The sequence below is a fragment of the Cantharellus anzutake genome, assembly GCF_015039405.1.
Source record: "Cantharellus anzutake strain C23 chromosome Unknown EI90scaffold_19, whole genome shotgun sequence".
NCBI lineage: Eukaryota > Fungi > Basidiomycota > Agaricomycetes > Cantharellales > Hydnaceae > Cantharellus > Cantharellus anzutake.
Window position 1 is genome coordinate 587,994 of NW_024066969.1, and position 14,710 is coordinate 602,703.

Below are 14,710 nucleotides of genomic sequence, written 5' to 3' on the forward strand. Positions count from 1 at the left end.
AACGTAGGTTCGGAGGTAGACGAAACTTGAGGACTCAGTACCCTTCGAAAGCCACTTATTCAGGCACTGGGGTTGAACCTGAGGCTGGTTACCTGCCTACGTTGCACCAGCCAGTTGGTCAACTCTTATAATTTATTGCTGCGCAAGCTCCTCATCCCACCCCCAATACAGTTGCGGTCCGTGGGCTGTCTGGTGCGAACGGCAAGGGGAGATGGGGACTCGAGTGACTGTCCTCGTGGAGTGTAATATGATGTAGGCTTCTACTGCGAAAGCCTCGTTTGAGCTTCGTAGATGACTCATCACCTGACAGATTTGGATGGTATCGGGGTTTCGAGATCGGGCCGGCCAGGGAACCCCGCTGTTGGATTGTACATCTTACATAAGGATGCTCCGTTCTGTGCCCGTCTTGTTCAATAGCACAACAAAATCATCCTCCTGCTGTTTCTGTATGAGTTGTCCATTTCGGCAATTGTTCTCAGAGGCGACACCTACCGAGCAGAGAGTCCAGATGATGATCAGATAATTCGTAATGAATATTTATGAGCTCGAATATCAGGAATATACTGATAGGGGCTGTAATGACAAATGCAATGCAAAGCGATGACATTGACAATGAGCGTTGATATCCTGGCCTGCGCGGGCACGTGGGACCCGGCGCCGGGCGTATTGGTAAGGTTTGCGCCAATAGAGTGCCATATTTGGTAGCTGAGCGTGGAATCAACGGTAATATCCTTTCGAGGTTGCTCGGTCTTCGGAACCTCGTTCCACTGCCCACGAATTCTTCCCACTCAGCAACATTCGTCTCTCGAACCAATACATTTTTGGTCTGCACAATCATCGCTCATCGTGCGCGAGCATTGACCCTTGTGAAGTCGGATTGGGATCGTTCCACGACAGTCGTTCTTTGGCGATTTCGTGGGCAGCACCGATGTCGAGCATTCTGCCATCGCCGGCGAACGCAAGGGCATCTAACTCATCCAGAAGGAAACGCCTCCTTGCCTTGTTGAATCATGGATGGAGTTAGTGCAGGATCCTTAACTTCGTTGAGATGCCTTGTCCAACCCGCATTCGCTTTGTAGGTCATTTTTGCAAGAAACTCTCTGCGGTTCCTCCAAGTGATCACCTGGATGGTGGGCACAGCGAGACTGGCGCTGGTCCTAGCACCATCCAAACCCTAAGAGACCCAGAAACTTCGAGTCAATTCTCCTCTCCGGATTTCGATGAGGAAGGCCTCGTCGACGCTGTCGTGGTGGATAATGGAGGATTCCAAATATACGCGGCTGAGGAATCACAGGATGATCACCCAGATGGCCTAAAGCCCGTCGAAATGCGTCAAAATCTGGAAACGAGGTCTGACCTGGGCGAGTCGGCGCCAGACGAAGCACATCCGCCTGGTAGTTGGTCCCCGAATCCTAATGGAATCTGGACCCCTATGGTCAGATTTATCAAGTGGCCATTCAACTGTAAATTTGCTAGTCTATGTGAAGCCCAGAAAAGCATGGAAGACCGATATTGGCGCGAAAAATGGTAAGCTGTTCCTACGAAGGATATCCTATATCCACTATATTCCGCACAGGTTCAACTCGAAATCCCTGTGTGTATTGGGGTAAGCCATACGGCCGATATCAAGAGCCTTGCTCGATTTCTGATCCTCCGCAGGAGTTTGTGGCTGATTTCGGCTTGGGTTCTGGCAATGGCTTTCGCTCGGCGACCATTCAATACTTTCGATAACATCTATTTCTTCTTGGTATAGTTGCCCTTATTTGCGTCACAGTACAGTACAAACCATGTTGGACGTAGGTTTGCCCTATCATCCTGTTCCCACTTCCGATCATGGTCATCTATGACATGCCCAGTGGGGGGAAGTCTTTGATCTATCAAACCTGGGTCACACTGGCTATTTGGCATCTGTAAGTGTGCCTTATCTCAACTTCATCCTGTTTTCGCCTCACACTGCTCGACCCGCTCCCCATCAGTGCGATATTTCATGTCCTAGATACATATTTATGCGGCTTCTTTCACACACCGAAGAGAATTTCGTGTGCAGACAATGATTTCGTAAGTCTGGATAATGGAACTTGAATTCGACGATTCCTTGACGCGTTCTTGCAGTTCAACATTGTATAGTGAGCCAGAAAGCCATCCGTTGACTGATCATTATGCTTAATCCGCTGGTGTACAGTTACTCCTGTGCCCTACCCGCAATTGGCATGTACTCCCTGCACCAGAATCGTCTCCCTGCCGTGGTTGGCGTGTCCACCTTCCTTGGTCTGCTACTAGGACTCGTGTGCGTATCTGGTGACGAACCTGACTCCTGCACTCGCATATCTGTTTAATCTGCCGATTGCCTCTTCAGGGTTCCCTTTCGAGCGTCCTTCCTCAGACATGTCGTCGAAGTAGCTGTATTCCACGCATTTCTGCTGTATATGAATTACAGCCGTGAAGTGGTATGTCCTCTATCCGTTGGGTCGAGGCGACCTCTCCTAATTGTCAATCCCATAGGCTGGTCGTGGGATATTTGCGCTCAAAGAGCAATTGAAAGTGCAGTATAAAGCCACTCAAAAGGCCCAGGTGGCGGAGCGTAAGAGTGCCGACCACAGGAAGTATGCTAGTTCAAGTTGTGCTGTCCGACATGACTTCATGCCTTTTTTTCCAGGCGGCTGACCAACTATATCTTTCATGAAGTCCGCGTTCCTCTCAATGCTGCTAGTAAATGTCCAATTGTCCAGAAGTCTTCGTCCTTGCACTCACACAATTCTTAGCCCTCGCTTTTCAGAACTTGGAAGCCAGCGGAGTGGCGAAACCTGAGACTGCGCTCGAATTCACCGCTTTAGGTGGGTCGTTAGGAATGATGAGCAAGGTTCTCTCCGATATCCTGGATTTGTGAGAAGAAATCCTATTAGTCTACATGTACCTTGTATTGATTCGCTCATCTTAGCAACCGCATGGACTCGGGAAAGTTGAGCTCTGTCGAGAAACCGTACAACTTTCACCGAGTTCTTCGCTCTATGGTCCCCGGTGCACGAATGCAAGCGGAAGTTCGAGGCTTTGCTTTCAAGACTGATTTTGATGAGAATATCGATATCATCGCCCGTCGGGCTCTTTATGGGGCACAAGGACTTGATGAATTCCAGGCGGAAGAGAAGCTTCGTGAAAACCACGATGATACAGTCATCGTGGGCGATGAAATGCGGTTGCGGCAGGTCGTCACGAATCTGGTGAGCAATGCGATCAAGTTCAATATTCCTGGCCCGGGTAGTGCGGTTACGTTGCGGACGAGATTGCTACAACCATCCACAGCGTCTGAGGGCCCTCACGTTGACGATCGGGAGAGTGTGTCATTGGGCGGTTCGCAGAGCAGCCAGGAGAAGGGCATGCGTTTGCCTCGATTAGATGCCCTCGTAGTCCGGATTGAGGTCGAGGACAAAGGGGTTGCGATCAAGCCGAAAGACATGGTGGAGAATCGCCTCTTTTCCGTGAGTTCGTTAACCTACTTTGACCTGCCGATTGTCTTATCTTCTTATCGTTCGTAAAAGCCTTACGTGCAGACTGAGATTGGACGATCTCAAGGTGGAAAGGTACATTGGTCCTCAAGCATTTCGATAACTTGACTCAGGAATTACCTAGGGAACCGGACTTGGATTAGCACTGGTCAGGCACATTGTTGCTCTCGGTGGCGGGCGGCTCGGCGTTATTAGCCAGAAAGGAGTAGGATCTACCTTCTGGGCTGAACTAGCGCTTGGCGTCGGTGCAAGGGCAATACGCATACCTTCGTGGGCAGAAGTGATCGCCGAAACATCGCCATCACTAGGTAACGACTGGCTTCGGCTCCCATTGCCCTCACCTCCACAAAGCGCTCAGAACACTCCTTACGGACAGTTTGGGCACACACCATCCACTTTGGGCCCAGACTCCAACTCTCCTGCTACGCCTGCGGATTACATTGGACCTGTCGATGAGAACGGTGTCCCGTTGTCTGTTGCAAAGGACAGCCTGAACGAACGTCTACCCCGGCCTGTTTTATTGGAAGCGACGAGATTTTCAAGCAATTGCAGTGGTGGACTGGGATTCAATGTCCCTCCACAAGTTCTGGAGGTGCCCGAAGAAACAGAAGAGGCCCCGAAGCCCAACGCTCTCACAGCATCTACGCTACAAGTCCCACAGTTCATCACAAAATCGTCTCATGCTGTCAAACCAACCGTTGACCCACCTAGCCAGACTGTGCAGCCAGGGAATAAGGGTACCATCCCTATACCATTAAGATACGATGAGACCTCCTCGCTAACGTCGGGACCAGCCAAAGTTGGCAACTTGCTCAACGTCCTAGTTGTTGACGACGATGGCCTTACGCGTCGGCTAATGACACGGATGCTTCAAGTCGGTCTATCCTTCTTTTTCTACGATTCCCGACCTCACTCTTCGTCTTCAGCGACTCGGGTGTACCGTTGAGACTGCAGAGGACGGGCTTATAGCTTTGACTCTCCTCGTCTCAGGAGAGAGACCACCGTTGTCGCCACCTGCCACTCCTCTTGAGATTGACTGCACGCCGCCTGGAGAAGTGATGGAGAAGGAAGGGTGCTTTCATGTCATATTCCTTGACAATCAGATGCCACACCTTTCAGTCAGTATCACGCCTTGTGTCTCGCGCTTACCGTCCTACGTCACTCTTCGTTATAGGGCGTGGAAATGACGAAACGTCTACGCAAATTTGGGCGCAGGTGAGTCTCCGTTCACGAATCAACGTACCAAATAGTGACCTTCTCTTACCCAGGGACCTAATCAGTGAGTATGGGAAGCCCGATGTCATAATTATGCTGAATCTACGTTTCAACAGTCGGGGTAACAGGAAATGCTACAACGGAAGATCAAAAGGAGTATGTGGAAGCAGGAGCTGATCAGTGAGTACTTCGATAGTTGTAGGCACCCGATGACTGGCCTGACCATCGGTCTCACTACTCCAGCGTTCTAACAAAGCCTGTGAGAGAGGAAAATCTCAAGGCCATGTTAGTCCTCGCACGCAGCCGCAGCCAGTCTGATCCGCACTTGACAAATCAGCCCGTTCAAGCGACCATAGAAACCCCGCCACTCCCATAACGAATTTCAATGCTCCCCCCATTTCAACTCTTCTTGGATGTCCGGGAATCAGAGTTTCACTAAGTTATCGATTAGTTTAGTTTCTTTGGGATCATGTATCTTCAGTTCACACTTCACCTTGCCCAACGACCTTGTAGAATGCCTGCTACAATTCTTTAATGCAATTCCAATTTTGCTTCCGTCTGGAGGTTGCCGGAACGTCTTGAACCTCGACAAATGTCCGCGGTAAGGGATCGATGCGCCACGTTCGTTTGTGTCTTCCGAAGGGTTGATCTTTTGAACGATAGGTAACACCCGTCAATCCTAAACCATTCCTTCAGAACCTTACTGGGAAGCCCGTTTTCGTTCGGTTGAAATGGGGACTTGAATATAAGGGTTATTTGGTCAGCACGGACAGTTATATGAACCTCCAGGTTCGTGGCTGCATCTCATTGGGTACGAATAGAATTATTCTGACCCTCTGAATAATTTGGTCGATAGCTGGCGAATGCTGAGGAATTCCAGGATGATAAATCGAATGGAATGCTTGGGGAGATATTCATTCGGTACGTTATTTTTTTATTCATCATCAACAAATAGTTGTAATTAACGTTTTTGGATAGGTGTAACAACGTACTGTATATAATAAGTGTCACTTCCTTAGCTTTTCCTTGTGTCTGTGGCTAACACCCTTTGTTTTATTCCGCTCTCTTCACAGGGAAGTCGTTGTGGAAGGAGAGTAACATGACAATCACTTATAAATTGCCCCCCCACCCGTTTTCTTGCTCCAAACGTTGTCACTTTGATGTGCCGCGTGTCTGCCGCGTGTATCTCTGATCGTCCATGTTCCCGCTTATCTTGGAGAGTGTCTGGTCACAAGGATCTACTGTATAACCAACTGTGTGATCTGCTATGATACATGGAAATCAAACGACTATGTGATACAGCGGCGTCATAGGCCAGGCAAAATCAAACCAACGTGTAATCCTTAGAATCAACAATGAGGCGCAGGATAAATATGGTGATCGCGTCAATATCAAGTAGTTTGCTCGTAATGGATGGCTTCCCACTCCCCGTCAGCGGACTTCCGCTCGAACGTTCTCCCATGTCCGCCCCACCAATGGAAAGTTACTTTTCGTATGGATGGGCAATATTTGGAGCAAGCAACGAAGAAGTGTTCTTGCGCTTTCACGTCTGGGCCCCGTAGTCCTGCCCATTCTATAGATTCAAGGTCTCGCAAAGCTGCGAGGCCAATCATCGCAGTGACATGGTCTGGCCCCTTATCCGGCATTTTCTCCTGCGTGATACGAAGCGATCTGACCGAAGGGAGATTCCCAAGGACCTCTGAATATGCGGTGATGCTGGTCTCGGAAAACCTGGCAGCGAGCGAGGTAATTGGCTTGGTAGATGCCTGAAGATTCCCCAGAAACAGTGTGCATTGCTCGTCTGACAGTTCTCGGATGTCAACGCTCGTCACCGGTCGGCCCCGCACCATACAGGAATGCTGTGGATGGAGGATGTGAATCGTATCGAGGTTTGGTAAAGAACCATCGGGGAGGTTGAATGGATGGTATATGAATAGCTTCAAGTAGGTTATCTTTGGATGGGAATTCCAGAATGGATCTATTTGGAGCATGTCATAGAAAGGTCCGAGGTCCAGGAAGAAATGTGATAGATCCGGAGTAATGGCGGGCTGCTCTGCCAACCCTTTGAGGATGCGGGGTTGGTGATTGTATGCGACTATTTCGAGAAACTGGAGCTTGCTAGTGCTTTTAAGCAAGCCAAAGACTTTTTGCAATGTTTCCTCGCTCTCCTTTCCGTCGTCTGATCCAAGTGATGCCCATATTTGTATTCGAAGGTCCCGGAGGTATGGCAGTCGCCTATCAGAAGATATAAAGGAGATCCTCTGGTTTATATTACGCCTTGCTACCAATCTGGATGGGGGCATACGAGTAGCAATCGTGAAGGAGTGCCAAAGTCGTGGAGCAACTCGCCGATGTACATTTTTGCTCAAGAGGCTGAGAGTTTCTAAACATTGAAAATCGGCTTGCTCTATGACAAGGCATAATATATCGTAATCAAGGGTCACTTCAGGGGCCACTGGATCCGGGTCATGGGAGGGGAGATGGTTGGGATCAGGAGATGGGAGCTGATGGCCCGTATGAAGGTAGGGCATCTCGCAATCGTCGTACTCTGTAGGAGTCAACTGAGTAATGTGTTGTGTAAACAAGTGCTACGTCAGACAGAAACCCGGCTACTGACCTACGAAGGGACACCAAGATGTATCGGAAGCAAAGCCCAGATACATGCGCATGCTTAAATTGTTACAAGATCACGGCTGTGTTCTTTTTTTTCAGCTGGACCACCGTTTTCTCGCTCTCTGATTGGCTGAAGCCTCGCTCTTTAAGGTTTTAGCCTTGACCTCGAGTTATGACGGATCCGAGATGGAATTCGATTGACTTTCATCAGTGTTGGAGAGTCTCCTGTGCGTGTTCAGAACAGATCGGCTTTCTTTCGGCTAAGTGGTATGTTTTGACATCGATTTGTTCACGATGAATGCGGCCAAGTTTTTTACCTTCCATCCAACTACTATTGGATTAGTGACACCCGTGCTCATTGACACTTTGACTTTGTTTTCTTTCATTTGACACGTCACCTAACGGCCAGGTTATACCTTGGTCGACACACTTATCCAATGATTGCGACGACACAACCCCCTGGAATCGTTCAATGTACAGAGTCTCAACAGTGCATTGAAACACGTTCTTGCTCTCTCATTGGCTGGCCGGGCACCCAGCGTCATTCCGGTTGTGTTCACTTGTCTCGCATCCGTGGTATATACCTATATCATTCCATGGCTTTAGAGCGCACTTTCAGGGCTTGACATGACCTCACATCAGATGAAAATCTCGCCCCTCAACGACGACTCAGACAGTCGTAAAAAGGTGGGTACATGGGATTTCTTTTATCATCATGTTTCACACTCCGCGAAACCTTTGAATTGTGCAGTACTCCGGGAGCGTACAACGTTAGGAAGAATGGGCACGGTTTACAAACGGATGTGGAGTGTGTTCGCCATGTTAGACTCAAGGTAGCAGTGCAGAGTGTACAACATTAGCCATGCTGGGCTTGTCGTTGTCAATCAGGATCGATAGTCGCATCATTGCGATGTCACATTCTAGACAACAGATTAGGTGAAGAGGTTGGAGCGGCATGTGAAGAAGTGCGCATCGATGAGATAGATGACGCATGTGGGCCGGTCAGGAAACTCAAACACAACCGGAGATGAGATAAGCTAGCTGGCTGGCCCCAAACAGGCGATGACTTAAGCGACCGGATCCCAAATCGGTGATGATCTAAGCAAGCAGAACCAAAATGGGTGAGGAAGAGCCCTAAAGGGGCGATGAGCTAAGCGAGTGCATCCCAAATGGGAGCTGAAGTAAACGCCTTCATCCAATGAGAGTGTGTGAGACCTCGCTCCAACCAATCGACATTCGCGATTCGTGGAGCGTGTCCGCGCTCTTTATATATAGTAGATACTGTCACAATAGGAAAAGAGGACAGAGTGCCCAGTGCACAGTATGGGGCCTAATTTTGCAGGACCCGCTACGGGAATAGTCTGTCTTTCCAACCCTCCCGTTATAACTCGAGGCTTAAGTCCAACCCAACAACCATCTTGCGAGCGAGACTTTCGCCCCAGAGGTGGCCACTTTCGATCTTCAACTTTTGCATGTAATGCGTATTGTTCTCAAGACGTGAGTCTCAACCGACAACGATGCCTCTTGGGTCATGCTCATCCTCACAGGTCCGAGGGGAGGCACAATATCCAAGTCGATCCAAACTTTACGGTCAATGATCTCAAGAAAAGGGTGCACTTCAGGACAGGCATTCCACCTGACGAACAACGCTTTTTATTCAATAACAATATGCTGCAAGATGATTGCGCTTTGCTCTCCGAGTGTCACATCCAGGACCAGTCTATTCTCTACCTTATCCGGTGTCGTACTGTGGCGTCAGGCTGGTCCCACTCTCCCTAACGTCGTCAGGCGATCCTTGCGTTGTACGCGAAAGAGATACTCCTTGCGCTCCGCTAGGTGAGCGGCGAGCTCGGGTTGCATGGATGTGACGAGCAAGTTAGAAAGCACTACAGAATGTCGGGAGAGGGGCATAGTGGGTAGTGAAATTGTAATGACTGAACACCTTTTGCAAAGTGCACAAATGATTCGTCCGAGTTCTTCTCCACCCCTGTCTTGTACCCGATGGACGCTTCAGAGTTCATATCATGATCGCTCGATTTGAAGCTACGGAAAGCCTCAGCGTCTACTCTCTTTAGATTCCATTTTCTCTCATCCATGCCCTCTGTCTTTACCCGTGTCGTCTGTTTTTAGAGCGAGCTTGGGGCTAGTAGCCCCAACACTTCTTTCGCTTGACGAATCCGGGTTTAAGGCACATCTGAAAGACTATTCTAGTCCCTTGATTTCACGTAGTAATGTCTTCGGACGCTAGTTTGCTCGTTTGTTTTTGGTCATAACTTTTACTACTCTAAAATCTGGACAGAGTTGTTGGGTCCTATGCCTTTTCTCCTCGTTCGGTGCCTGCACTGGGGTGATGTCATTTCTTTATTCTGTCGCACGCTTAGTTGCCGTTGAGATTCGGATTCCCAAGGGTTATACGTCAACAATCTGTGCACCAGCTTCCGGGCTCTCACATCGCTGCACTCACCCTACGCACTTACATCGTGTCCGCTGCGCCACCGGACTCACGCATCGCGTCCGCTGACTGGGCTCCGGGCCCTTACATCGAATCCACTGTGCACACTGGCCTCCGGGCACTTGCATCATGTCCGATGCACACATCGGCCTCCGGACCTTCATTTCACCTCGGCCTCTGGGACCTCTGGGCTTTGAGCACGTTGGCTGGGTACATTGTTTTCTAGACCTTCTTTTCTTACAATGCATACACTGAATGCATGGGCCTCTGGGTTATTCATTTCTTGCATTGTGTCCGCCATACATGACGGCCTCCGGGCGTTTGAGCGCATTGGCTAGGCACTTTGGCCTCTGGACCATCATGATGTCCCGAATGCTTTGGCTTTAGGGCCATCTTTTCTTGCATTGTGACCGCCGTATGCATTGGCCTCCGGGCGTGGAGCGGATTGGCTGGGCACATTGTTTTCTGGGCCTTCATTCCTCGTATTACATTGCATTAGCCTCACTCTAAATGTTGTGTCTGCTGTATGCATCCACCTCCATGCCTCATTCTTTTTGCTGAGTGTATTCGCCTCCATACATTGCTTCCGCTGGAACGCTTCGGCCTTTGAACCTTCATTCCTTTATGCATTGGCCCCATGCCTTCAACGCTGCTGTACGCATCAACCTCCGTCCTTCCATTCTGTTGCAGAATGCATCAACTTTCACGCCTTCAATTTACGTCTGCTAGGCACATCGCCCTTATGTCTGCCCCATGGAATGTCTTGGCTCATATATGTCTGGACTATGCTGTCCCTTTTCTCTTGCATGCGCGATCGACCTATTCATTCCGTTCATTTACATCCACCGAATGGTTGGGATTCATACGGTTTTTCTTCTGCTCGTCTAACCCTTGCTAGTTTGGTGTGCCGTGTCCGCTGACCGGTCACTCGCGTTCGCTGAACGCGCCTGTTTTGTAACCTCTTGCGCCGTACTCGCTGTTTGGCCTTATCGCATGCTGTCTTCGCCGCATTTACAGCCATGCCAATCGAGTTCCCTTGTGTTCTCGAGGGTCCTGAATTGATGATTCATATGGGTCGGTTCGTCCATTCTTGCGCCGTACCCGCTGTCGGCCTTATCGCATGCTGTCTTTGCTGCGTTCGTACAGCCATGTCAACCTAGTTCCTTGGATTCTCGAGGGTTCTGGATGATTTCATCGGATGATCTACGTGTGTCGGTTCGTCTGGTCTCTCCTATCCATTACACCGTACCCGCTGCCGGCTCTATCGCATGCTATCATCGCCCTGCTCGAACAGCCATGCCAGTCTAGTTCCCTTGAGTTCTCATGTCCTGGATTGTTTTCATTGGATGATCCACGTGTGAAGCTGACTTCGGCCCTTTATTATTTACCGCCTTTCTGGATTTTTGCTTCAGTGCTTTGTAGGTTTCTTTTGGTTGGGTGTTTCCTGAGTGTGTTCTCTCTTATCGATCGCCTGCGGCTCGTGCGCTGTATTCGCTGACCGGTCACTTGTGTTCGCCGAGTGGGCCGGTATTTTAATCTCTTTCACCGTATCCGCTGTCGGCCTTTTCCATGCTGTCTTCGCCGCGCTCGAACAGCCGTGCCAGTCTAATTTCTTTGGATTCCCATTGGTTTCATCGGATGATCAACTGTTTTCAAAAACTAATGCGTTGTATAGCCAACGATCGGCGGACTTCATTGTTTTCAACAACCGTTGCGCGTGCAATTGGTGGTCCAACAATCGACATTTTTCATGAACTTCCTTCCCCCTTTCTTCTTTTCACCACCTTCCCACCCCTCCTCCTATGTACTAGCCTGTTACCGGGTCGTGTCCTCAATTCAGAAGTCTCGGCGCAAGTCGAGGCTGTCATCACGCTACATATCCCTTGAGCCACCTCTGCATGAAGACAAGGCAGGATCAAAAACTTAGAGTTTTCAGTCACCCTGATTGGGAGGCAATGTCCGTTGCGTTCCTGTATAGCGAGGCAGGATGATTCGGCTAACTCCATCATTTTACCCCGCTGCGAGTGGCACTGCCACCCCCGGGCGCTGTGTAAGAGTGAAGGTACATTGTTGGGGGTTTGTTCGCCAGACAGCACAGCATGGCCACTTCTGAACATTCCTTAACGCTAGATGCCCTCGAGCATGAGATTGAGAAGGTTACCGTGTATAATGACCGGGCAGCAGTCACCCGAAGATTCCGAGTCGATTTCAAGGTAGGTTGCTTGTGCGATTGTTATATTTTGCATTGACGTAGTACCGTTATCGTGGTAGGTTGGGCAAAATGAAATCTCAATCGGCCGCCTGCCAAAGGTTCTCGAGTCTGATTCCATTCGAGTTGAAACGGAGACAGCCAGCTCTTCTCAGGCGCTCACTGTCTTTGATGTCATATACGTTGCTCCGCAGCTGGGTGGCGATTCATCACAATCCGACCCCTTTAAGGGGCTCGAGGATAAGCGCGCTGTTCTACAGAATAAGCTCGATATCATTCAACGACAGAGCAACCTCCTCTCGTCCTATGCAGAAGGTCTCAATGACAAAGTTAAGAAAGTCGAACAACTTGAGTCCTTCCTCGAAATGTATTCAACTCGAAGCGAGAAATCTCATGCTCTGAAGCAGGAGCTGAGCAATGAGCTAGCTGGCCTCACGCTCGAACTTCAGGAACGGAGGGAGCAATCGAATTCGGAGCATGAGGCGAGGAAGTTTGCTGGCGTCAATGTTGTCATCTTGGCTGAAGAGGAAGGCCCCGCCGATGTCATCTTATCGTATAGTGAGTAATTACGGAGCTTCGTCTCTTCGATCCACTAAGCAAGGTCTCAGTTGTCACGGCCGCATCCTGGAAAAGTCTCTATGACGTTCGGGCGGATGTCGGCTCACAAATTGCATCAAGCCAGTCAGGATCACCCACGATCACTCTTCAGTATCGCGCTTCTATTTCCCAAGCTACCGGAGAGGATTGGATGGGTGTCGCACTTACCCTGAGTACCGCTTCGCCACTGGTGGCGTCAGAAATACCGGACCTGCAGCCGTGGACGATTGGGCCACCTCCGCCGCCACCGCCGATCCCTTCACCGTCGTATGGTGGTCGTGTTGGGTGGAAGCGAAGCGCGATGCGCTTGTCTTCCAATGATTCTCCGATGCCCATTCTAACTCCTGTGGCCGAGGAAGCATGCTCGGAGGTGTGGTCAAATAATGAGCTCATTCTTCCTGGGACCTTCAAATCCAAAGTGGTTGTGGCGAGGGCCAGTGAAGGCGCTGTCAGTTCATCGTTCGAGGTGGAGGGACGTTCGACGATTCCAAATGACAACTCTTCGCACAAGGTCTCGATCGTGGTAAGTGCGGCTTATCAAGTCTCTGCTCGTCTATTTCTCATGTTCCAGCATGAATAGACTCTTGAGCTTGCCTCAACTTTACAGTGGGTAACTGTTCCAAGGAAGGCAGCTTCTGCATTCCTCCAATGCCGCATCAAAAATACCAGCAATTATATGTTGATTGCAGGTTAATTAAACTCATAATTTATTCAGCATAAATCACGTTTATGATTTGCTCACATGTAGGGCCCAGCAGCGTGTTCATGGATGGCAACTTTGTTTCGAAGTCAACTATTCCCGATGTCAGCCCCCAAGAAAGTTTCTCATGTTCTTTGGGTGTCGATCCGTCGGTCAAAATCACATATCATCCCCAAACAAAACTTGTGCGCTCGCAGGGCGGCTCGTTTTTCTCGGCATTACCCAAGCAGCAAATCACTAAATTTGTTCAACGCATCACCGTCAAAAACACACGTCCTTCAAGCCTTTCACGTCTTACCGTTCGGGATCAGGTCCCGAACAGTGAAGATTCACGCATCAAAGTGACCATGCTCCAACCTGATGAAAGGTATATTGGAGGTCCTGCACAGGGCTATACCACTGGGAAATACAACCAAACTTCGTCGTCGGATGCGGGGACACTCTCATGTACCATCCGCAAAGGGGTGGTGGCACAATGGGCGCAAAGGAAAGAGGATGACTTCGGGGGCACTGGCGGGGCGCGGGGAGATGGTGTAATTGAGTGGCTTTGCAGTGATGTCGAATCCTCTTTGGATTTGGAGCTTGAGTACGAGGTCTCTTCCCCCATGACATTCGCTGGACGACGGTTTAAGCTTGGGGGAGGATGGCAGATTCATCTGCTCGCCGTTTTAGTGGCCTTATGGCAGGAGTCATATCCCGATGTTTATTTCTGTACCGCTTTGCTGTGGTGGTCTATACATGTGCGTACTGGAGACAGTGGGGTGCAGCTGAGATACAATTCATGGTGATCAGTCGAGAGAGAAATGGACCTGCAGAAATGGAGGTACAATAAATGCGTTGCATGAGACCTGCACAACAACATGCGTCCGCCCACTTAGCGTGCGCTAAGTGGGCGGATGTATGTAGGTGCGTTTCCGCTAGACCATCGCGTCACTACCATCGCCTGCTGCCACGGCCAACATTATGAGCCTCTGGACCGTGGAGGCTTCCGAGTCCTTGGTGACCAGTCGAAGATGCGCAGGGACCGCGCCCCGGTTGCGTCGCCGCCACCTGCAAGAAAGTAGAGAGGAATCATCATTGCGCAAGCAAATGAGCAAGAAAAAATGGAGGGAAGACATAAAAGATGAATCTGGAATTGGTTATGGGACAACGATGCCAAGCATGAGATCTGGCCATGGATATGCAGAGATTTGGGACGGGGAACAAAAAACATAGAGAAGATACCAATGATCAATTTCGTGCCGCCGTTAAAAATACCAGGAGTTATAGGGCCTAGACGCGATGGGGAACGTCTGCACGCGAAATTAAATGAACGGGATGCTTGTGATCGGTGAAAATCGGGGACCATGAATTATTGCCATTTGCAAAATTCGAGGCAAACTCCGAAATTCAAAATTCCGCAAAATCTTTCGCGTCACTGC

General features: G+C 49.7%; 5 protein-coding genes across 5 annotated transcripts; 4 read left to right on the top strand and 1 right to left on the bottom strand.

Moving 5' to 3' along the window:
- Positions 1–707: 707 nt before the first annotated feature.
- EI90DRAFT_3288937 (uncharacterized protein) lies at positions 708–5,870 on the top strand (the record flags this gene model as incomplete). The annotated part of the gene is made up of 25 exons (XM_039067135.1): positions 708–1,019; positions 1,080–1,527; positions 1,577–1,606; positions 1,660–1,747; positions 1,801–1,910; positions 1,977–2,058; positions 2,113–2,126; positions 2,183–2,287; positions 2,357–2,447; positions 2,503–2,603; positions 2,657–2,709; positions 2,763–2,883; positions 2,939–3,476; positions 3,537–3,578; positions 3,628–4,377; positions 4,430–4,621; positions 4,678–4,718; positions 4,772–4,782; positions 4,835–4,898; positions 4,962–5,003; positions 5,283–5,319; positions 5,382–5,477; positions 5,540–5,639; positions 5,697–5,711; positions 5,792–5,870. Coding segments are annotated over exons 1-25 (3,339 nt in total), but the record flags the coding sequence as incomplete, so codon positions are not given.
- A 78-nt stretch (positions 5,871–5,948) lies between these two features.
- EI90DRAFT_3154087 (uncharacterized protein) lies at positions 5,949–7,426 on the bottom strand. Its single transcript, XM_039065909.1, has 2 exons — positions 7,336–7,426; positions 5,949–7,279 (listed from the first exon to the last, which is right to left on the bottom strand). The coding sequence occupies exon 2, from the start codon at positions 7,247–7,249 to the stop codon at positions 6,110–6,112; it is 1,140 nt and encodes a 379-aa protein (XP_038917054.1). The 5' UTR covers positions 7,250–7,279; positions 7,336–7,426; the 3' UTR covers positions 5,949–6,109.
- Positions 7,427–8,496: 1,070 nt separating this feature from the next.
- Positions 8,497–9,164, top strand: EI90DRAFT_700676 (uncharacterized protein). Its single transcript, XM_039067969.1, has one exon. The coding sequence runs from the start codon at positions 8,655–8,657 to the stop codon at positions 9,108–9,110; it is 456 nt and encodes a 151-aa protein (XP_038917055.1). The 5' UTR covers positions 8,497–8,654; the 3' UTR covers positions 9,111–9,164.
- Positions 9,165–10,826: 1,662 nt separating this feature from the next.
- On the top strand, positions 10,827–11,406 carry EI90DRAFT_700663 (uncharacterized protein). The gene has a single exon (XM_039067968.1). The coding sequence runs from the start codon at positions 10,982–10,984 to the stop codon at positions 11,279–11,281; it is 300 nt and encodes a 99-aa protein (XP_038917056.1). The 5' UTR covers positions 10,827–10,981; the 3' UTR covers positions 11,282–11,406.
- A 476-nt stretch (positions 11,407–11,882) lies between these two features.
- EI90DRAFT_2918099 (uncharacterized protein) lies at positions 11,883–14,077 on the top strand (the record flags this gene model as incomplete). Its single annotated transcript, XM_039054634.1, has 5 exons — positions 11,883–11,996; positions 12,055–12,550; positions 12,601–13,112; positions 13,170–13,278; positions 13,338–14,077. The coding sequence occupies 5 exons, from the start codon at positions 11,883–11,885 to the stop codon at positions 14,075–14,077; spliced, it is 1,971 nt and encodes a 656-aa protein (XP_038917057.1).
- Between the last annotated feature and the right edge of the window lie 633 nt (positions 14,078–14,710).